A 24,760-nucleotide genomic window follows, 5' to 3' on the forward strand; every position below is an offset into this window, starting at 1 on the left:
GTCAGTATTTACAAAGATAATGTCTATACCTGCATAGCAAACACAATCTGTGAATGAACCAGCCATTAGCCCAGTTTTTGTGACAATATCTGGAGAATGTGGTCCATACTTGGGAAAATACAATATTCCTTTGTCCTGGTTTCAGCTGGGACAGAGTTAATTTTCTTCTTAGTAGCTGGTGCAGTGCTGTGTTTTGGGTTTGGTGAAAGAACAATGTTGATAGCACACTGATGTTTTTGGTTGTTGCTAGGTAATGTTTATATTAAGTCAAGGACTTTTCAGTTTCTCAGGCCCTGCCAGTGAGAGGGCTCAAGGGGCACAGGGAACTGGGAGGGGACACAGCCAGGACAGGTGACCCAAACTAGCCAAAGATGTATTCCATACCATGAGACATCATGCTTGGTATATAAACTGGGGGGAGTTGGCTAGGGTCTGCTGATCACTTCTCGGGGACTGGCTGGGCATCAGTCAGTGGGTGGTGAGCAATTGTATTGTGCATCACTTTTTTTTCTTTTCTTCCTTCCCTTTGGAATTTGTTCCTCTCCACTTCTCCTTCCTTTTCAGTATAATTGTTATTATTATTCTTGTTATTATTACTATTATAGGGATTTTTTTTTTCCTATTTTATGTGGTGTATGAAGGCATGGACTCAGGTTGTGGTGCAACCAGAGACACTTTACTGTGCAAAGAAGGTCATATTTATATCTCTGAGCCTGGATCTAAATTCCAGCTGTATGTTCCACCAGGCTCAGGATGAAAGTCGTTCATGCAGTTACATAGCTATATATGGTTATAACCATGCAAACACATTTTGGCCAGATAAACATGTTTTTCTTTCTTACTTTCCTTCATAAGCCCCAGTTGTTTTCTTACTTCCCATTCGTAATGATCAGACAGTCTCCGTCCTTTTCTCCCACAATTTTATTTTATTTTAATGATTAAATTGTTCTTATCTCCACCCTTGAGTTCCAAATTCTTTCCTGATTCTCCTCCCCATCCCTCTAGTGGAGGCGAGGGATTGAGCAAGTGGCTTTGTGGTACTTTGTTGCTGGCTGGGTTTAAACCACAACATCCTTAAATGCCAGTGTTAGAGAAGGGTGCTGCAACAGAGGTGGAGGCCTGCTGTTCAAGCCCTCCAGAAGGAACAATGCCAGAGGCAATGGAAGAAAGGAGGGGGCTATGTGTTTCTGAGATCCTATCTTCACCTTGGCCAAACTGACTGATTGAATTTTCCTTATCAGTAGAAGCTATGGTGAGCTGCAAAGGTTGGATCTCTAGAATTCAGACTTCCTTGTAGTACCTGCTGGGTACAGCATTCAAGAGGGTGGACATTAAACAGATTGAGTAATGGACAAGTCTCAAAATGCAGTTGTCAAAGAGAAAGCATGACAGAGTGAGTGTATTTGTAGCAGGGTTCTGCATGGATCAGTACCAGCTTTGATGCTAGTCACTGTTGCCATGAATGATGTGGAAGTAAATATCCTGGCCAATAAAAAACTGTGGATAACACAAAATGGAAAGGACAGGACTCATAAAGAGTCATCTGCATCACATAAGTCACTCTGAATGAGCTTTGGCTGGCTGATGTGTTATGTGCATGTTTCAGAACCAAATGTAAGCTGACTCATGGAGGACTAAGTCTAAAGACCACACCTAAAGAATGAGGGTTTTTTCATAAGACTTTCATAAGACAGTGAGCTAGAAAACTATCTAGGCAATTGTTATAAATGATAACAATTAAAACAAATTTATTTGGGGTTCAATGAATTTATGTTGAGAAACAATAAGCAAAAACAGTGCTGGGTGCATGGAGAACTCAATTAGTTCCACCACATGCCCACCTGAGTCCTAAAAGCAGCATCTTTTATCCCCGGATCTTGACCAATCTCTTCTCGCCGGACGTTCGTCCTGCTCTTTCCCCATTGGGTCGTTAGGGTACGCCTTCTCCTCCTATTGGCTCTCCTTTGGCGCGCTTTTTCAAATCTCAAGGTCTTTGTCTCCTTCGGCGGGCCTTCTTCTCTGGCATGGTTTTGCTTCCCTTATCTCCTTTGGCGGGCTTTTCCAAGCAACGATTGCCTCAGGGGAAGGGGAAGCCATCACATTGTCTCAAAGGAGAACCACACGTGCCCACTCACCACAACTGTGATACAGGTCCCAGATTTACACAGGGTACAACAATTACACTTATCACAGTACATTCTATTTTTCACATGAATCATGATTGCGTTTATCACAATCCCCCCTTTTGTTTTTGTTTACCTTATTGATTCATGTCTTAGTTTCCAATGCTCAAATCAAACAGGGATAAGTAACAACCCCCCAAATATTCCCAGGAGTATAACACTCACTTCGGTAACTCAATTACATACAACTGGTAAGATTAAATAGTTACCCTTTGTTATATTTTTAACTAGTTTTACAAACACATTTTTAGCAACTGTGGGAACTTCATATTTGACTCCCATTTTAATCTCATGATAAAACAAGCTAGATAAAAAACATCTTTTGTTATCTTCTCCTTTCTTTATCCATCCCTCTGTTTTCTTGATATAAAGTTGGAAGTATAAAGGGTGTCCACAGCTTCCCACAGGGTTCCAATCAGGACCCTTATCAAGAGAGGTCCGGTCAGGGTCATAATGCTCAGCGGTCACCGGCCCAGGGGTTGCAGCCCTCGGCAGACCTTGTCAGCTGCAGCACTGATTCACTCCGGTCTTGCCCTCTCCAGTTTTATCAAGGTGTGCGTGCGACTCCCAACATAACAAACACCAACAGAGGTCCTGGAAAATTAGGGAAAAGCAGGTTCAATCAGCTACTAAAGATAACATCGGTTCTCTTGTACTTTAAATTTTTGTAAATTCAATTACCCTTTTACGGAAGTCAATATAAATTTTCCCAGCTGTTACATCAAGTTCTTTTAAATTCAGTATTTACATTTTTAATAATAGGAACCCTGAAAGGTTCCCCTTTTGCTCCTACTACCAAAGCTGTATCTCTACTTGCTCGACATCCCAAAGGGATGTGCCAAACTGTAGACCGTTCAGCTCCAGTATCAACAAAAAACCCCAGTGCTTTCTCCTCTTGGGGACCAATCTTTAAATTTATCAAGGGCTCTGATGTTGTTTTTGTCCCCAGAATGTAGAGCCCCTGACACCCCTATTCATCTTCATTAAACATCTGTTTGTCCTTCATTCGTCTCTGACAGCCCTTTTTGAAATGTCCCCTCTGCTCATAATGATAACATTCGGGCATTTTCCCCAGGAAATCCTCCATTTTTTGAGTTTCCCGGACTGCCGCTACAAACATTCTTGCTTTCTCTTTTTGTTTTTCCTCATTCCTCCGTACATACACTTTCTGAGCTTCCTTCAACAATTCTTGTAATCCTCGTTCTTGCCAACTGTCCAACTTTTCCAGTTTTTTTCTTATATCCCTCCATGATCCGGCCACAAATTGGATTTTTAGAAATGCTTCTCCGATTGGAGAGACTGGGTCTAGCCCCGAATACATTTGTAAATTTTTCCTCAGTTTCTCTAACCAATCCACAGGAGACTCGTCCTTTTCCTGTTGTTCACTAAAAACCTTATTAATATTCTGCCCCCTTGGGACTGCCTCCTTGATTCCTTGGGTAATCAACTCTCTCAAATCTGACATATTTTGTCTATCACGGGCATTTTGGTTATTCTAGTTTGCGTTCTGGTTAGGCCATTTCTGTTCTCCAGGAGGGCCTTGTTGATACCTTCTTTCCCACATCTGTATCCCTGCCTGTCTAATCATAGACCTTTCTTCAGCTGTAAATAATATTCCTAAGATAGATTACATTTCTTCCCAGGTATAGGTATTAGGACCTAGGGACTGGTCTAATCGTTCAGAGACTCCCAAAGGATCATCTAACAGATGACCCATTTCTCTTTTAAAGAATCTCACATCTCCTGTATTCAAAGGTACCGATACAAATCCAATTCCTCCTATATCTCCTCCCATCGGTACCTCTCGGAGGGGAGCCAGAGCCACTGCTCCTTCTTTTTTATAAATTTCATCTCTCTCTTTCTGTACTGTTTTACTCCTTGTGTGACTAGAAGGAGGAGAGAGTAGGGAAGTCGAAGGAACGGGGCCAGGAGGCAGTGGGGGAGCCAATGGAACGGGGTCAGGAGGCAGTGGAGGATGCATCCTCTCCTGACGGCCTTCCGCGTCCTGCCTTAAATAAGGCGGGGGTAAATTGTCTAATGGCTCCCATGATGACGTGGTTGTTTTAGTTTCAATCTCCCGTGCCTCCCTTTCCCTCTTTTCTCTCAAAGGAAATAATGAAACCAATCTTCCTGTCTCTGACTCTCTCCACAGTGCAGCATATTCACTTTCTTCCTGACTAAAGGGCTCTTTATTATTCACATAAAAATTTAATGTCTCACACATCCAATCATCAAAACATCCAAATATCGGCCAATATACATAATCGGATTGAATTTCCTCTCTCGTCCACACATTCATACAGTAATGGACCATTTTTTTTTTTTAGTTTTTCCCTCTTGAGCTGTCCAGTGGCCCCAATGCCTGAGCATTATTCCTAAAGCACTATTCAGGGGAATAATTTGTGGGTATTCCTTTTCTTCCTTTGTTTCCTCTTCAAATCTTGACTCCTGTTGGCCCATTGTATTAGGAATTTTGCGGCAATGCCTATAGCCCTTAGCAACCAAAAAGTGTCTTGCAGGGGTTCTGTCTGAAATCTGACGCCCCCCTACGATATCCGGGAATATTACACCCTTGGTTACAGATACCAATGTCTACAGGGGGTTTTGGACCTATCACCCACCCGTGAATCCTAGGACTTTTACAGTGGCTTCCTATCGCCCTTAGTTACCGGTAAGAGTGTCCTGCAAGGGGCTGAACCCTTCACCCACCCACATACCCTATAGGAGTCGAGATCCCACCCACGAATCCTATAGGAACCACTTCGGTCCTTCATGGGCCAAGTCCCTCGCGGGAGTTTGGAACTGTGGTTAGAAGACCTCCACAGTCGTTTCGGAATTCAGATCCTGGCTCCGAACCTAGAGTCCGTTTCCAGAATTAGATTCCATCTCAATCACACTCTTACACACAAGTAACCAATACCCACCCAACCGAACAGCTTCCCTTATACTCACGACTCCGTCGTCTTCGTTCAGATCTTCGTGCACCAGAATTACGGGTCCTTTATACTGCAGTTTTTCCCTAGGAGCTCCAATCCCTTTTGGTTATTGTTTCTCTTTTGTTCGTTGATCTCCGGAGACTGACCTAGACTGCTACTCTCGAGCCACAATCTGTGGGGCACCCCTCAAAAAGTCACAGTTCAGGAAAGCACAGCGAGATCACATCGAGGTCACCAAATTGTTATAAACGATAACAATTAAAACAAATTTATTTTGGGTTCAATCAATTTATGTTGAGAAACAATAAACAAAAACAGCACTGGGTGCGTGGAGAACTCAATTAGTTCTACCACACGCCCACCTGAGTCCTAAAGCAGCGTCTTTTACGCCCGGATCTTGACCAATCTCTTCTCGCTGGACGTTCGTCCTGCTCTTTCCCCATTGGGTCGTTAGGGTACACCTTCTCCTCTTATTGGCTCTCCTTTGGCGCACTTTTTCAAATCTCAAGGTCTTTGTCTCTTTCACTGGGCCTTCTCTGGCGTGGTTTTGCTTTCCTTATCTACTTTGAGGGGCTTTTCCAAGCAGCGATTGCCTCAGGGGAAGGGGAAGCCATCACATTGTCTTAAAGGAGAACCACACGTGCCCACTCACCACAACTGTGATACAGGTCCCAGATTTACACAGGGTACAACAATTACACTTATCACAGTACATTCTATTTTTGACATGAATCATGACTGCGTTTATCACACAATGATCTAGAAAAGCAGTTAGCACGGCTGAGGAAGTCAATATTAGATCCCAGTGTGATGGTGGGCAAAACCATCTAATGGGACCTCTTGCTATATAGACATGGAAAATGGAGAATAAAGATGATTCTTAGTAGGTAGCATTGGTGGGGGGAGTACTCTGGCAAAATGATCCCAGCCTGGTGTTCACCTTTTAAAAACTGTAAAAGATTTTGAAGAGACCTGAATAAATGAAATGCCTCAAAGTGTCAGGCTTAAAGAGTTGTGCTCATCCTTGTCTGAGAGAGCTCCAAGACACTTGGGTCTTTATGGAAATATCTTTTCTGGGGGAAAAAAAGGCTATATACTAAAGAGCACTTTAATCAGCTGGAGAGAGAATTAACTTTTCTCCAAAACTTTTCTAATTTGAACGTGATGCCAAATAAATTAAAGTGAGAAGTCAGGGACAGGCTGTTGTCACAAGAAGATATGCATCAAAGCAGACTATGATGCTGGTGGTTACTCTGCCTATTGTCCTTGTAATAAGACTTGACCCCTCTCCAGGACACACATTTTAGCCAAAACACAACCTGTGGAGGCAGCTGCAGGGCAGCAGCAGAATGGCTTAGGCATGGCAGTTTGGCCATGGGATGGGAGGCTCCTGGGGGGCAGCTCTGTGGGCAGAGGGGGAGAGACCAGATCATTGAAAAATCTTGTTTTTGATGATAAGCCCCGTGAGCCTCTGACTAGCCTGGGGTTAAGGGGATTTTGGCAGGAAGAAGGGGCCATTGCTACTAGTTTTCTTCCCCCTGCACGATTCCCATCTGTGCTTCCTGACTGATGTGGCAGATCACTGGAGAGGGTCTTTAGCATGGAGAGCATGCTGAGACCACACGTTGGCTCTCTGTGTCAATGTTATCGCTTGCTGTGACATTTTGAAAGACAAAGTGCATTTGTGCCATGCATGCAGAGAACAAAGCCATTGCCGAGACAAGTGATAGTTACAAGTTCTCAGCATGTCCCCAGCCTGTGGAGGGCCAAACATGAAACACAAAAAAGGTCTGAAATAAGGGGGAAAGGGGGAAAATAATAGCATAGTGACCTCTAAAACTCAGAAGAGGCTTGCTATAAAACAGCACCTTTGCTCTCTGCATCTGAGTCCTGGCTACTGATGAAGGGAGGAGATGATACCCCCTTTAGCACAGTTATAGTATGGTTGCAGTAATAGGGACCAGAGCCAGGGTTGGATCTGTCTTTCACAGCCAGATTTCTCCACACAACCAAGAAAGAATTGTTAGCCAAAAAGCATTATTAGTGGTGATGAAATGTGAGGTGGAAAAAGCCTACTGAGGGTTATGTTTTTCTATGTGGACAGTGAAGTTCTAGTAGCTGGAGATTTTCCTTTCTGAGACTCTGATTTTACCCTGAATTAATTTCTCCAGGTACTAACCTCAGGTAGGAATGGGACAACTACTTTTTATATTTGCTGATCTAGCCATAGCTGTGTTGATGGGAGAAATAATTCTATCATTGCACTGTGTATGTCTGTACTGTTGATTTACACCTGCTAAAGACCTTGTTTCAAGAAGCTTTGTAGATTTATGCTTACTGATCATTTGGTCCAGGTGTATAATTTTCTGTTTCAAGTACTTTTGGCATGGATAATATACCATGGCAAGAGAAAGACAATAGTATGGACAGCACTGTGTGGGGGTAAGACAAAGAATCAACCTCAGTCCACTCCTGTAAAAATAGAAATGCATCTATAAACTGAGTGGAGAAAATTGACTGAAAACAGGAAAACAGCATCCCCACTTCATACAGACTCAGTCCTATGCTGCTACTTGTTGTTGGTACAGTTGGTAGTAGATGCATCCTTCAGGCTCTCTTGTCTAATTAAAGTTAGATGTAGTAGAGCACTGACACCAGAAAATTACTTAAAAAATATTTGTCTTGTTCCCACCATGGCATTGTGCTGCACCTCCCTGTAGTACCCAAACCGGTAAGGTATTGAGCTCCCTCTTGTAAAACTCACCTGCCATTAATCTTCTGTGTAGACTAAGAGATGTCCCTCCTGTTGCAGTTATATGGAAGTACATGGTTTCTGGTCCCCAGCTCTCCCCATTCCCTCTCCTTCATGAGTTGCGTAGCACAGAGTCTTAGTATGAGCATGAAAATAGCACATATAGGAGGACCAAGTTGTGTCTTAAAGACAAGATTTTATCTAACTCCTGGATCAGCAAGGAGACTATTCATTAAGCCTGAAGGAACCCAGAAGAAAAATAATGGTCTTTGAGAAATTTCAGGACCAACCAGCAATACCACTTTTAACGAAGCAGAGTCCTAAGTTAGTCAGCAAGAATTAATAAGTAGTATTGGGCTGAGTTGTGAAAGATTTAAAAAGACCACTGGAAAGAAGGAACTCAGGAAGGAAACAGGCAAGGCAGGATTTAGCCCTGAGCACTCCCTGCACCTTAGGAAAAAAAATGGTGGAGAAAAGCTCTGCTGGTACAAGCCACCCATATGTCATAAGCATCTGTTGTGGTTTAACCCCAGCCGGCAACCAAGCACCACGCAGCTGCTTGCTCACTCCCCCTCACCCAGAGGGATGGGGAAGAGAATTGGAAAGGAATGTAAAACTCAAGGGTTGAGATAAGAACAATTTAATAGATAAAGCAAAAGCTGCGCACCCAAGCAAAGCAAAGCAAGGAATTCATTCACCACTTCCCATGGGCAGGCAGGTGTTCAGCCATCCCCAGGGCAGCAGGGCTCCATCACGCGTAACAGTTACTCGGGAAGACAAACGCCATAATGCCAAATGTCCCCCCCTTCCTTCTTCTTCCCCCAGTTTATATACTCAGCATGACATCATATGGTATGGAATACCTCTTTGGCTAGCTTGGATCAGCTGTCCTGGCGTTGTCCCCTCACAATTCTCCATGCCCTTCCAGCCCTCTGGCTGGCAGGGCCCAAGAAACCGAAAAGTCCTTGACTTAGTATAAACATCACCCAGCAACAACTAAAACCATCAGTGTGCTATCAACATTGTTCTCACACCAAATCCAAAACATCGCACTGCACCAGCTACTAAGAAGAAAATTAACTCTGTCCCAGCTGAAACCAGGACAGCTTCTGCTACAGCCAATGCACATTTTCTGTGACTTCAGATGACACAGCCAAGATCAGAGGTGTGGAACTGTCTCAATGGGCCTGCCAGGCAAGGGCTGACTAAACTGTATGAGTGGAAAAGTCCTGTGCCTTCTCCTGGCCAAGCTCACCCCTGAAACTCACCTGCACATGGAGCTATCAGCAATACCAGCACCTGAAGTAAACTGCCTCTGTATCAGGAGGCTGTTTATGAACTATTCTTTACTGCCTGCATAACACCTGGATCATTTTCACATTTCTTAAAGGTTAATCTCATTTCCCTCTATTAGTTGTTTTTAGTGAATGCTATTTGGCGTGGCAGTTAAAGAGCTCTGTCAGTGGATGGAAATTACAGTGGCCTTTAAAGCCAGAATTGAGAGGTGGGGGGGGGGGGGGCACAGTGTGTGGAAGAAATAATCTTCAATGAAACTGTTGCAGGGGATGCTAAGTGATATCAAAGGAGTCTCCCCAGTGAGAGGAGAGATCTTTGGCTCAATGCGCTGAGTGGGATGGGTCTCCCCTGAGTTTGAAATGAGCTGAAATTGAGGGAAACAAAGCACCTGGGGGAGGCCAGATCAGAGCACAGGGCATTCCACATCTATGGGTAGCTTCTTGTTGGCTCTAGTAGGCGTTGCTTCCAGACAGGTGTGTGCTGATTATGGATTTCACTAAAAGAAGGTTCCTCTCTGGGTATGTTGGTTACAAATTTTATTGCAACAACTCCATTGTGTACTGACACTGCTGCCTGACATTTCAGGCTACACTGACTGGTCACAGTTTTCCTGTGCTCCCTCATTGCTCTGCACTTCTGTTTTAAAACCTGGGGTCAGGCTTGCAGGAAAGTCTTCCACTCAGAGGAAAGATGAGTTTTACTTGTGCTGGACATTTCAAAGGGGTTTGTTTTTCTTTTGCTTATTGCAACAGAGTTGTGAAAGATGCCTAGGAAGCTGAATCAGGGAATACATACAGACCTCCCCAAATGCTTGCACTCAAAAGGTACGATTGGCATCCCTCAGGCTCTGCTCTCCTGCTACGGCATCACCAGACTCTCCTGTCATGGGTGTAATATGCTATTGTGCATCAGGGAGAGTCTGCAATATCCAGCAGTGTTAGGGACATACTGAGCAGCAGTTCAGGAAATCGAGGGTCTGATCTGAAGCCTGTAAGGTTCCATGACACTCTTTTTCATTAACTTCAATAAGCTTCAGCTCTAACCCTGAATCCCCGATGTTTATTTCAAACACTGGTGTATTATCACTGGAATATCATGTTACTTTGCATACACACCTTAGGGTAATGGTCTGAATGAGTATGTGGATAAGTCAAGCCAGATCCTGCTAGGCAACATCCTGAAGTGGACCAATTAATTTCCTGGGTCATTTGTTGAGCTGGCCAAACCATTTCAAAGGAATAGTTATTTAGCTGACTGTATAAATTTGTAAAAGGCAAAGCGTTCCCCTGGAACAGGTCCATTTCAATGACATTTTTTGCCGTGGGACATATTTTTAAATTAATGCATCAAGTTCTCATTGCAGGAGATACAAACCTGTAATTTTAACAGAATCTTTTTGATTAATTTTGCTTCAAGTCTGTATTGTATTAAATCACTAAGAACGTAAGAGCTTCCATTTTGGGTTAAACTAAAGGCTTGTCTAATCCAGCATCCTCTGCTGTCTCATTCTCAGACCAATCTGTTTCATTCTTCTTGGAGCTAATTTATGACTTTTGTGTTCAACAACAGCCCATTGCAGAAACGTCTTTCCATTATTCATATAGTGCGTGAAAATGTACTCTCTTTTGTCTGGCAGGAAATTACCACCATTCTGCTTTATATATTTTATGTTTTGAGTTTATTAAGACAAAGTCTTTTTATTCCTCTGAGACAATACCCTGTAACATTTCACAACTGAAGATTTCCATTTCACGAGAACTTTGCCCTTTCCATTTCAAAGTGGAAGCACATTCTTTGAGACATTAGTCTTTCACATAGAAGAAAAATTCTGTTTTTCATCCAGTTTTAGTCATTTCATTATATTAGTGTAATTGAGGGTGACAGCAACAAAAATAATAATTTAAAAAAAAAAAACCTAACACAACAAAAAACCTACTTAGCCTAGAAAGAAATGGAGAGAATGAATTAAAGTTTCACAATAGCAGCTTCTTCCTCCCAGCTGGGCTAGGAGCATCACAAAACAGGTTAGAGGGATCAGTCACCCCAGCCTCATCACACTGGCACTATATCATGCACCACCCTATCGTTTAAATGCCTACAAGGCAGCTGGTATCCCATATAGGGAAGGAGTCCAATTCTCACCTTCATTTTTATCTATAAAATCCCCAGACTGGGACTTCCACCCTGATAAAGTGGGACTGGCTTAAGCAAAGATACTCATCCTTTTTAGGTGATCTGCATTGTGGGGGGGAAGGAAAAGTTACTTTTTAGGTCTCCTTGCAATCAGTGGGATGTCTGAAGGATTAAATGGGTGCATCCCATTTAAGTTCAGATCTTGAACTAATCACCTGCAACTGGGCATATACACTGCATGCCCAGCTCTGCTGCTCACATCTATAGACAAATCCTTACAGGCCTTCAGCTCTTGCTCTGTAAAGCAGAGTGAAATTATATTTCTATTTCCAACCTCCTTATTTTTCTGCTTATATTTACAGGCAGGATTGTCTCTTTCCATGCTTACATACACAGCCTGGCATGCTCCACTTTTGATTTTAGCTGCAGATTCCAGGTACAAATGTCAAACAAATAATACACAAAACTTTTGTGTGAAATACAGCTTCATAACTAAAGTGAGCATTAAGCCCAGAGCTGTATGATATAGTAAAGGTGTTATTGAGACCTATGAGACATGCTTCTTGGATTTCTTTATTATTATTGTAGACTTTTGCCTCTTTTTTTTGTTTGTAGATTAAGGGATGGAGAGGAAGAAAGCCAGCAAATTTATAAAAGCAAGAGAGAAAGGAGTTGAGGCATTGTGTGCAGATCTTTAATGACATTCTTTATAATTTGAAAGTGGGGAGGGAAATGGGAGAGAAAAGGGGAATCAGTAAAAAAAAATAATGGCAAAAGTGGAATGTGGAGAGACGCGCGTGGATGAATTTTAATGCAATCAGAAAGCTGTAATAATGGTAATAAAGGAATACATTCAGACATCAAGAGAGGGAGAAGGGAACAGGGCCTGCAATGCCAGAATTTAAATTATACATAGGCATGTAATTCTCTTCCCCCCCTCCCTTCTTCAAATGAAGGAAATGGAATTTTTAAGCACAGCAAAAGAGGGACTAAAAATTGGCAGGTTTTCAGCCCTTTGTCTTTTTGTGAATCCCATTTAATCACCCTCTTCAATAATAAGGAGGCTGTGGCCTTGTGGGGCTGTCACAGACTTGGAGGAAAAGGGATGATATACAGAGCAAAAGAGAGATAACAGGTTAGGGCAATTCTGAGGAAGTATTTCTATTACCTCTACTGAAATCTTTAAAACAACCTGAAGTTTATTTCTATCTGAAATGCCGTCACAGTTCCTGCAAGAGAAAATATGTCCTTCTCACTCCCCTCCACCCCCTCCTGCCCGTGTCTTTGCTGTTCCAACAGTTCTCATGCTCAAGGCTGGGGTGCTACCACGGATTAATAATCTGGCCTTCTAGGCTTCTGGAAAGGGTTTCAAAGACCCAACATGTCACCAATGAGATGAGTTTACGAAGTGAAAATTATTTTCCTTACACACAAGCCTTGGCACCACTGACCCTGAAGAGTTTGTCAAGAGGCTTCTAAGCTTTGCTATGAATGAGCATGAAAACCAAACTGCCCTTCAGGCTCAGCCTCAGAGTGAAAAGGGGATGTTACACATAGGAATTAAGATGTGTCAAATTCCCCAAAACGAAAGGCTGTAAGAGTTGTATTCAAAGCTGAGCTGTCTCTGAAAGATGAATGTGTGATGTACTTCAGTGTTCGAGTTGTCACTTGATACTACAAGACAGTCTTCTCCACCTCCTTCTTCTTCGTGAAATCCATCAAGCTGGGCCAGGGAGTCATCTGCAGATTTTCAGGAAAAAGAAGCCCAAACAGTCATGGAAAATCCTGCAAAGTTTAGTTACAGCATAGCTGCATGCCTCCACACTTCAATGCTGGGTCTCATTAGGGGCTTTTCTCCCATGAACATTTCCAGGGGTGTTCCTGGGAAATGGGAACTGTAAGCACAGGCTGCTAATATTTAGAGAAGGAGGCATTTCATTATTGGAAGGCTGCTTTGAATTCAGATATTCTACCTATTGTGGAGGGATGGTGAAGAGAAACTGGGTGTTTGGGCTATACAGTGAATTTAGAGATCAGATTTTGACTGAGTCTTTTCCTAGAAAGCATCGCCTCATGAATCATTCTCAGAAATACTCCAGTTGGGTGTTTCAGATAATGAATAAACTTTGGAGAAATTATGATCTGCCAGGCACAAATCATGAAGAGTCTTTGAGCTTTGAATGACACAAGGTTTTAGACCGCAAGGGCTACTAATGAAGTGGGTTGTTGTGAATTGCTTTCCCAGCTCAATATCAAACATCATAAAACCTGTCATTTAAGATCTGCACAGGGAATAGCATCTCTTGGCAATGGACAGTTGTGACAGTGCTGTTCAGCAAATCAGAACTACTGATATTTGTCTTGCGGTTATAATATTCTCAGCTGTATAAGAATAGTCTGCTGTTAAGAGAATCATTTAGGCTATGTCTTCATGGCAGGGTTTGCTTGGCCTGTTGTCCAAGTTTTGTCTATAACCTGTTTTGTCTATAACCTGTTTTGTCTGCACAGAGGAAGGCTGAGTGCTTTCATCTGAACTGTGCAGATGAGGCTATAGGTTTAAGGTTGGATTTCACTTCAGTGCAGATAGGCAGCAGGTCTTGCCACAAGAGTACAGGCCAGATGAGCCCAGACAGTATTCATCCTCCTGGTCTGAACTTTCTTCTCCATCTCCTTCCATTTTTTGTCCTAGCTCTACACTTTAGCCATCCTGCTCATATGCCTGCTTTCCCAAACAATTTCTGGACATGGTTTAGCAGCTGGTGCAGACTGAGTACCTCTTCCAGTTGCATGTCAAGCAGGTATCCCTGCTAAAGGAGGATAAGACTGTAGTATGGATGAGGATCCCCAAAAGCAGAGAATACACCCAGATACATTTAATGTGAGTCTATGCAGGTGGAAGGAGGATTTGGTTTCTGTTGTTTGGAGGTAGGTAGTGGTAGCTTTCTGCTGTTTCCAGACTGAGCTGGGTTTTTGGTGGCTGTTGGTTTTTTCCCCTCATGTTCTAATTTTTGTAACACCTCCATTTTACAAGGTTCATGTATTTTCCAGCAAGGTACCACAGAGAAGATAAGTAGCTAATTTACAATTAACTACAACAGAATTTGTAATCACTTCCCCTGTGGAAAGAGCTGTAATCGTCATCATGGAGCTGTAGGACTGCTGTGAAAATGGCAATAGGATCACACAGCCCAGGCCCCAGGAAATGCCCTGCTTTTTGCCTATAGATCCACCTGATTAGCACAGCTGAGGGGAGCAGCAGGGCAGTCCAGCTTGCAAGGGGAGCCAGTTTGACCTTGCAGATTTGAGTTCAGAGGTCAATCCAAACTTTGATAATGTTCGGGGCATCTGCGGCTTACCCTTCTGCTCTATAGGTCCTCCTTTTTTCTTTGGCTTGAGGAAGATACCTTATCCATGATTTTATGAAAAAAAATTAATCCCAATTTATAGCTATTCTTCTCCACTGTGCCTTTGGCAGATTCCTGATCCCACTGCATGGACTTGGGGATGCTGATGGATGAAAAGCTGGACGTGCGCTTGCAGCCCAGAAAGCCAACCGTATCCTGGGCTGCATAAAAAGAAGCATGGCTAGAAGGTCCAGGGAGGTGATTCTGCCCCTCTACTCCACTCTGATGAGACCCCACCTGGAGTACCATGTTCATCTCTGGGGCCCTCAGTACAGGAAAGACATGGTACTGTTGCAGTGAGTCCAAAGGAGGGCCATGAAAATGTTCAGAGGGATGGAACACCTCCCCTATGAGGAAAGACTGAGAGAGTAGGGGTCGTTTAGCCTGGAGAAGAGAAGGCTCCAGGGGAGACCTTATTGCAGCCTTTCAATACTTAAAGGGGGCTTATAAGAAAGATGGGGACAGACTTTTTAGTAGGGCCTGTAGCAATAAGTTAAGGGGTAATGGTTTTAAACTAAAAGAAGGTAGATTCAGACTAGATATAAGGAAGATATTTTTTATGATGAGGGTGGTGAAACACTTGCACGGGTTGCCCAGAGAGGTGGTAGATGCCTCATCCCTGCAAACATTCAAGGCCAGGTTGGACAGAGCTCTGAGCAACCTGATCTATTTGAAGAGGTCCCTGCTCATTGCTGGGGAGTTGGACTAGATGACCTTTAAAGGTCCCTTCTAACCCAAAGCATTCTATCATACTATATGATTCTATGGTGGATACCGTCAGTGCTGCCTCCTCTCCCCTCTCTGCTGAGGACTGGTCAGGAGAGCAGGCAAGGAAGATCTGCTCTGCCTCTGGCATCCTGTCTGGTAGATGTGCCACTTGTTCCTATGCATTGGTATTTTCTTCATTCCAACACCTGCAGAGAAAATTTCTTTAGGCTGCTCATTTGTTCTGTCATGGTACCATGGAGATAAGCTTAAAGGCCTCCCTGGTGCCTGGACCGAGGCTGTGTGTGCAAGCAATGTTTGGGGAGGAGGGAAATAGCCACAGGGACAAATAATTATTAGCTATATAAATAATGTAATTAATTAACATCTGATTTCTGAAAAGAATCCATACAGCAACCTGGTCCTGATGCTTAGGAAGCCAAGGGCATTAAGTAACATCAGAGAGCTGCTCTGGTGAATACCATGTGCATACAGAAGATCCTCATTCCCATAAAGAAATACACAAATGACAGTTTTGTTCTTGCACAAAGAAGCATGTGCACTATCCATGTGTGATGCCCTGGCAATGAACTCAGGATGAAATAGAGAGGGTCATAGGCTTTTAGAATAAGAGGTTTCATGACTAGAAGGGACGATAGTGATCTTCTGGTTTGCCCTCCTGATTAGTCTGGGCCACAAATGTGGTAGATCTGTCCCACTTTATTTCCAAGGCCTTGGATGCAATGTTTTAGATGATAAAGCTGGTTTACTCTTTCCTGGTACAAGTATTCAACCTCTTTGTTTTGCATGAGGAATATGACAACACAAGTATATTTATATACTCTTATCTAAACGTACCCCCCCATACACACATAGATTACCAAGAGCTAGCTGGACAAACACAAACCTGTATCATGTCTCTCTGAGTACACCTAATTTCCCCCCAGTCCCTCCATAATTGCTGTGATTCTTGGTTTTGTTCTCTTGGAGGGTCAAACATCCTGCATCTCATTCTCCCTTCTGTCTCTTTAATTAGTGCTTGTCCTCCCCCTTGCTCTCATGTTGCCCCTTCCCATCTCTCACCACTTGGTTTGCAGTGCTCTATCATTTCACCTTTCATGCATGCTGCCTCCTTCATCCAGGCCTGTCTGACACCTCTGCCTTATCATAGAAACATAACATTTAAATACAAATATTAAAGGGAATAATTTAACCCCTATTTGCACTGGGGAAGGTGTGGAGGCTTCATATAAACACAGCTGGGGAGATTTATAATCACTGTATATTTACCTGACAGGTTACATTTCTTCACCACTGTGCCTTGCAGCCAGCTTTTCCTGATGGGAACAAGCCTCCACAGCTAGCAGAGCAGTCAAGAAGAGGGGAACCTGGTTTCATAGGGTTATTGGAAATGTCACCAAGGGGAAATCTCTGGGGACTCTGGTTTGCCATTGCTATGGCCTTTCTTTCCCTACCCAGCTTCCTGGGAGGAACAGGGAGTGCTGGCTCATGTTGTTGCTTGTAGTTTGCTTATAGCAAAATGTGGTAGACTTGGGATGAACTTAATTTTCAATATGATGGGAGTGCCTCAGATCACTCATGGTGAGAGCATTGTGGTGTACCAGCAAAAACCTCTTTGGCTCTTCTGGGCACCACAGAAGAGAAATATCCATCCATAGTTATTTCCATGGGCCAGGTAGGTATGATGGACTCAGACTGTGGGTAAATACTGATAATGGGGTGAACACTAATGAGGAAAAACAAAAATGTGGGGAGAAGAGATATACATGGACACTGCACAGCCCCCACGCTGTAGGGCAGTGTCACTTCTCAGACTGCTGCTGTTAAGGGATGCCTCTACAGTGAGGCTAGTGATCTTTCTTCACTAACATGAAATTTGGGATTGAGATAAAAATTGAAACTATCACTGTAGTGTGTGCAATAGAAAAAAGTTTGGACAGGTCCTTCCTGATAAATGCAAACTGAAGCAGCTCAGATGTGCATCAATACCTAACTCGTGGTCATGTATAGTGTTGAGGAAGCTGCATAGAATAGTTTTTTTATCATACGTGTCTTGACATGCTAAGTAAGCTCATTGTCTCAGTTTCCCTCATATGGAGGAGATAGAGGCTGCTCCTCATGGCTACCCACCTATGTTGTGGAAGACAGAATGGTACTGTGAGGTCCCACTGTCTCCCTTGGCCATAGGCTAGCTTAGTCTGGAGCACACGGTCATGCCCCCAGCTCATGTTGAGGGCATCCTAGATCACAGGTTCGTGCTCAGACTCTTTTTGGCATCTTCTGCCCCTGGACAATATTTCTATTCTCCTTGTCTGTGTGTTCACTTTGTCCTGGGGCCCAGGTCTTAGGGGGTCTGATCTGAAAGTTTTTTACCCCTCAGTCCTACAGTCTGAAATTAAGATAATTGACAGCATTGAGTTTGGCCATGGGGGACATGGAAGACAGAATCTGCCTTGTGCTCTGATATTCAGATGTGAGTCCTAAGTTGCATAGACTTGGGATGGTCCCTCGCTGAAAAAAGAGGAAGCATGGGACTCAGGAGCGTGGTACAGGTGGACCTTGGGTGGTAGGAGTGGACCCTACAGTATACAGATAGGCAGCGCTCAGGGACAGGTTGATACAAGGACTGCTCCAGGCTCATGTGCAGCCTAAAACTTGAGTTTCTGTAGGATATAGAGTGGCCTGAGAGATGGTACAGCAATGTACTGCCCTTCATTCTCATTTGAGGACACTAGAAATGTCTGGTGGGGAGCACCTGTGGTGTACACACGTGCTCAGATACATCCCACTGACACCAGCACATCCTCCCTTTATTTTATTCTGGCAGTCTCATGGCCTTGCTCGGACATATTTACAAAACATTTACAAGTAGTTACCCCAGTGCATGACATGTCAGCTTTTTTGTTTAGGACTTGGAAGAGCAGCGTATGGGGACACAGGGTGCAAGAGGCTCATATAAGCCCATTAGAGGATAAACTCATTAGCTAAGACCTTGAACATGATGAATGGTCCCAGCTGCTAGACCCTTCCCTCTCTCTTCCCACCTGAGATGTGTGAGGAGCATTATTAAAACATGCGGCTGAGCTCCCTGGCAGGGCTTAGACATGAAAGGTAAATGCAGCACTTTGTTATAAGAACCTCTCAGAGAAAAAAGCTTCTTAAACCAATTCATTTTTTTTATCAGCCAAGTGTGTGATTGTGTAGATTTCTGAGACAGCAGCTGTGACAAATGATTCCCCTGACAACCCAAGGCACTGTTTTTCAGGAGGGAGACAGGGTACTGTTTTAGCAACAGGACTGGAGGTGATGTCCAGGCAGCTCTGAGCTCTGGCAGGCCATGGGGAAGTCCTTTCATGCCACCTCCCCTGGGGCAGCTGGACCAGCAGTCCCTGGGAATGTGATCCTCACCCTTGGAAGAGCCTGTTTCTGGTAGTCTAATGGTCACCTTGCAGGCAGCTTGCCAAAGCACCACATCTTCTGCCAGCTGGATATGGGGACAGGTATTACCACTCCTAGTGTCCTGCAGAGATGCAGAAAAGGGGGTTAAAAAAAAAAATACAATATAAAAAAAAGTGGTTCCTAAAACACCTGGTTTTAGCTTTGCATAAACTAAATCAGACAAGGCAGTTGCAGGCCAGTTCCTCACTAGAGAGTTTTGCTGAGAGGGGAAGGATGTGTTTGGGGTTTTTTTAATGATACCTTTATACTAGCAAAAAGCCTGGTGAAAATACAGTTACACAGCTATAGGAGTGCTTTTGCTGATGCAGCTTATTTGAAACAGGGGAAACTATAAAGTACAATATAACAGACACTTCCTCTGTGCTGAAAGTATTTACTAGACACAAACTTTCTAGGCAAGGTCTTTTGCCAGTGGTGTTCCCAGTTCATTCCCACTGCTCTGCCCCGTTCCTAAAATATCTCCCATCTTCCAGGAAAGCTGGTCTCATTCTCTGGGTGGGTTTTCCTCCAATATCTGGACAACCATTGGAGTTTGGAATGGACTCTTTCTCCAAGGCTTTGTCTAATCCTAGACTGAAAGATGCCCCACAGAGCGCATGCTCAACTTCAGTAGCTTCCTCTCTAAGGCTTATACCTCACCTCTGAGAGTCTCTTTTGCAGGTCAGTTTGGCCATCAAGGAAACAAATCTTTCAGATGCCCAAAGCACCATCTCTTGAGGTGGGAACAACATATGTCATGTTAGTTAGGGCTTTGTGCATCACTGAAGCCTAAACTTTGTGTTGCCAGCAAATACCTCAAAAAGTCCCTTTGCTTAATCAATTTCAACATAAAGTAGGCATGTTTCTTGCTTTAACATGTCTATCAAAAGGCTATTCCTGTTTTTCTCCCCTATCAGAAATGCACATGTACCCTCCTCAACCTATTTTTCCTACCATTTCAGCAGTCTAACTGAAGGCAACATAACCTCATTTTCTGTGGGCAGTACATTTTCATTCATGTGAATAATTTGACTGCAGGATTGAAAGCTCCTAATATCCTCACTTGCTATCCATTGCATTAAAAATTTTCATCATCCAAGGCTATAAAGTAATTTGCAGGTGCATCTTGAAGAGGGGAATTTTGATCAAACACAGGTTGAAGCACAACAGGTTGCCTACACCAATGATTTCTTGGTGAACAAAAGTGGCATAAATCACCCACTTAGCTAGAAAAGGGTTTTTGCAAACCAGTGTTTTGTTCACCTTTAGGTTAACATGTGCATTAAAAATAAATAAATTTTAAAATAAAACTATTTATTTATTCAAATTAGTTACACCTGCTCTATAATTTACTCTGAAAAAACTCTTAGTTCACACATTTACATAGTGTTTAATGAATGATAAGACATTTATGAATCATATGCAAATGGACTGTTTATGTACACAATATAAGCTATGTAAATTTCTTTTTTTTCTTGGTCTAATATCTCTGAACATAAAGCTGATCTAGAGGCATTACTCAGTGCCCTCTGAGAACTTTCTACCATCTCAGCAATCATTAGTTTGGTCCGTTTTCACCAACATTTTCTGAAGGTGTTTTGTTCTGGACTGAAGATCTCTATACTTCGTATAAGTCCAAGTATAAATAGTTTTCCTCATTCAAAATACAATTATCACTAGTAGACCACATCTTGCTTTGACATGAAATACCACCTATTTGAGCTGTCTCAGATATTAGTAATCATATAAGTTATCATCATGCTTCAAAGAAACAAAATATGTTTCAAAAATTTTGGGCTTATTTAAAATGAACTTTAAAAATATATTATAAAACTCATCCAAACTTATAGGTATGAGCCTGCGAGTGGGTATGAATGACAAATCTCCATTTACAGGCTGTGGCTTCTGTTATATCCTGATTTAAAATTAGTTATGTTAAACATTTTTTCCCCTGCAACTTATTTAGTATTGTGAGAGCTACTAACTTGTTATTTTTCATTTTGACTTTATTTTTATATGCTACCTTTATGCACATTCCTCTTAGATCGCTGTTTGAGCAATGTTGTCATTTCAGTTACTGCAAGCTGACTACAAAAATTAATCAGAAAAAGTTTATTTGGAAGACCTTGGTGCCTAGATTTTGAGAAGCAGCTAAAGATTTTGTATATTTCTGGGGTTTTGGATGTTTTTGTTGTTTTTATTTAAATTGCCAAATTATTTTCAAGCACTCCTTGAAAGTCAGATGCTATTAAGGCTTTTCAAGCCAGCCACCTGAAATGACTAGCAGCTTCTGAACTGTGTCACCTCAATAAAATCGTTGTTTGTTTTGCATGTGACACTGAGCCATAATGGCTTTCACATCCCTCCTGAAATATGGTAAGCATCTCTTTATTTTGTTCCAGAAGACAGAAAACTCTTTGTGGGCATGCTCAATAAGCAGCAGTCAGAAGATGATGTGCGCAAGCTATTCGAGTCATTTGGCAACATTGAGGAGTGTACAATCCTTCGGGGACCTGATAGCAATAGCAAAGGTAAGGTGATAACTTGTGTCAAGCTAGACCCGGTCTCAGTGTATATATAATTTTCTAGTGTGACAAAGTCACTATGTAGCCACCAGGACAGCATCTCTTACATTAGGAGGGGTCACATTTGCCAAGGGAGCCCATTCTTTGCTGGTCACTGTGTGCTTGTACATGAGAAGAAAAAGCTGATTGTACTCAAAAACACATGCCCCCTAACAAGACGCATGCAAAAATGATGCTTAGTATTGTTTGCTCACAGGCAGAGCCTCCCCTCTGAACACATTCACTCAAGTTGTGCTCTCCTCACCCTGTCGAACAGACCAATTCATTCTTTAAACAAAGCCAAGGGTGCTACTTTACATCTTGACTCACTGGCTCCACCACCATCTCTGTGTATTTCTCACCCACCAGCCCCAGGTCTTCCCCTTCTTCACTTGATCTTTGCATAGACACACAGTGGTCAGTGATCATAATTGCAAGGGTACAAGTGCTGATTTTAAATATACTCTGCAGACATTTACCATTTGAAACATGGAAATGCTTCATTGCAAAACTAGGTGTCTTAGCCTCCTTCTGTCACTTTTTGGTATCACTTTTTACCTGGATCACTGGTGGCCAAAAAAGACTTCACACCAACATTATAGGGCATCTGTATAAGTCAAAGCTCATCCTTCAATGATGAATTATCAATGGCTGAAAATAAACTGTGGTCACCTTCCTTCAATTTTATGACTAATTTCATGACAACCAAAGACAGGGGCTGCCGCTCTGGAAAGTGGTAGGCTAGGTTTGCCTAGAAGAGCTCCAACCATCATAATTGTAGACAGTTAAGCACTCCATTCACTGAACAAATTAGTAAATTGGGGAAAAGCAAAAAACCCTGTGTCTGCCTCCACTGGGAATTGTATAGAACAAAATGTAATGACAAAGGAATTAAACAGAGTAAGAATAAAGGCAATAATGTCTGAGATTGGTAAGAAACAGGTTCCAAAGGAGATCCAGCCCAAAGACTTGTAATCATACTTGTTCTTTTTTTTTCTTAAACAATTTCATCATAAGTCTGAATCTGAGTGGCAGCTCCATATTGCTAACCAGTTTAATTATCAGTGCTAGCAGGCTGCAGTCTCAGGCTTGCATTTCACTGAGCTGTTCAGGATCAATATTGAGCCTTAACAGAATTAATATTACCAGTTTCTATTCTCTGATGCTATTTACTGAGAATGTGAAGCTCCTAATTTACACACACACAGTTACATACATGCACACAGAGTGGTTAATCCAACAGAAAACTTAAAGGTAGTGCCTGTATCTTAGGACAGTCAGGAGAGCCAAAACTCCCACAGAGTTATTCCCAGTCTGTAATGTTTTCCATCTGCTAAAAAACAATGTGACACATTGCTTGTGAGCTACTTATTTTTGGTAAAACCCATAAATCTAAATTGAGATTTATGCAGATTGTCTAAGTGCCAGATAACAATCAGATCCCATAGACTTCAGTCCTACCCAAGCCATTACATGAAGACCCACCAGGCATCTCTGTGGTGAACCTCTAAGTTCTCCATGTACCTCAATGCAAGCACTGCTTTCAGAAGGCAGGTCCCAGCTTCCCACCTGAACACCATTACAGTCCAGTCACAGCCTGAACCTTGCCTGAAGCCATGGATGACATCCTGAGCCATGACACATACACTTCACAGCACTGCAGAAATAGCTCCTGCATGAACCACTCAGGGGCAGCAGTATGGCTGGAGCATGCAACCAGGTGGCAGAAGAGCTGGGACTGAAGCATTTCTCTTCCTGAAGGGGAATGCAGAGACTGGCTCTCCTGGGAGAGGAAGGAGCCTTCCTGCACCTCTCCAGGTAAAGCTCACCAGTGTGCGGCCAGGACTCCTCAGCAAGAGTCCTCAGGTGAGAAAGCCGAAGTGCATCCATTTCAGCAAGCCAGCATGACCCACAGGGTCTGCACTTCTGCTTTCTGGTCAGCCTTTATATTTTTTATTTCCATTCAGCAGTTTTCTACTTCAGTAACTCAGAAAGTAAAGATTTCCCACAGCACCAGAAGTTCCACAAGAGGAGTCTTTAATACCCTTTGCAATTATAACCCTGATTCTGCAGTCTCCTCTAAACTGACAACACAGTCAGAACAGCCCTTTCAGCTCTATAATTTCAAAATAAGGAAAGAAAAATATTTGAGCACATGCATGCTTCTCTCTGCGTGTCAAAATCCATTCAAACTCCAGATCTGCTCCTGTCAAAGGGATATCATTGTTCTGAGGAGGGTGGTATGACTCATCCCCTCAGCTAATGAGGTCTTAGAGTCCGTTCTGGTAAAAATGGGGGCAAAGAAGATTACATTCACATTTGATATTGTGTACAGCAGCCATCTAATTGAACACACAAACAAAAGGGCTAAAATGCTGGGATCTCTGCTATTGTCTTGCTACCATACACCAGTGAAAGCTAAGTTTTCACTTGCCCTGCTACCTCAAAACCTACTGGAAGCAGTATTAGGGATCCCATTAGCATCTTGGGCATTAAACAAGATAAATACCTGCTGCTCCCTTCATTCCCACCTTTATCCAGCTCCACTGATCAATCAGGTTCCTCAGCACAGGGTTGGATTTCACCTGAAAAGTGAAGCCTTCAACATGACAGCATCACTGCAGGCAAAAATCCTGCTCTAAATGCAATGGGTGACTGGAGGTGGAAAGCATTTGTATATTTCCCAATCAGCATCTTCTTTTTTGAGGAAAAAAGTACAAAAGAATCTCTGCAAATAATTAAACACCCTAATTCTGGATTATCTCTGATTAATGAAGAGTAAGGCACAGTATCTCAGAAGCCCAGGAATGCTGGGCTGTGATTATGTCATAAATGATCCTTATTGTTTCCAGCTGAAGTTTATCTATCCCATTTTTCTCATCATCTCCTCTCAGCTCCTTACAAATTGTTGTGCTTTTCTTGAAATACAGTTTGAGCATGGTGGTGAGGGGGTAATACAAAATGAAAAGCTTTTAGCTGTAAGCTAATTTCATATCTGTATGTTATTTTTAGAAGGGGCTATCACTGCTTTTTTTTCACTCTCACTTCTGTCAACTTGCAGTTATGATTTTGGGGACCTTTGAAGCTCATTCTTCTGTGGTGACGCAAGTCGAGGCGGACTGAAAAACACTATGTCTACATGGCTGGGTTTGGGCAAAATGGCCTTTATTGTTTATACAAATTGCTTATATATCTTAGACAGTACATGTGTCAGACCCTGATAGGTTTTCTGTCTTCTTCTTCTTGCTTGCTATTTGCTGTTGCTGTAGGTGCCTGTATGCTGCGGTTCTAAGTTCCGGTTCTTCACATCCTGTTTACATACCTGACA

The 24,760-nt window shown here is 42.7% G+C and overlaps 1 protein-coding gene across 1 annotated transcript in view; it reads left to right on the top strand.

Annotated features, from left to right (window-relative positions):
• LOC119140719 (CUGBP Elav-like family member 4) overlaps positions 1 to 24,760 on the top strand; it is a 746,613-nt gene that overhangs the window by 635,749 nt on the left and 86,104 nt on the right. The window contains exon 6 of the mRNA XM_037372253.1: positions 21,274 to 21,399. Coding sequence (XP_037228150.1) covers positions 21,274 to 21,399 — 126 coding nt within the window. The remainder of the gene's footprint in view (positions 1 to 21,273; positions 21,400 to 24,760) is intronic.

This window comes from Falco rusticolus, chromosome W (genome assembly GCF_015220075.1).
Source record: "Falco rusticolus isolate bFalRus1 chromosome W, bFalRus1.pri, whole genome shotgun sequence".
NCBI lineage: Eukaryota > Metazoa > Chordata > Aves > Falconiformes > Falconidae > Falco > Falco rusticolus.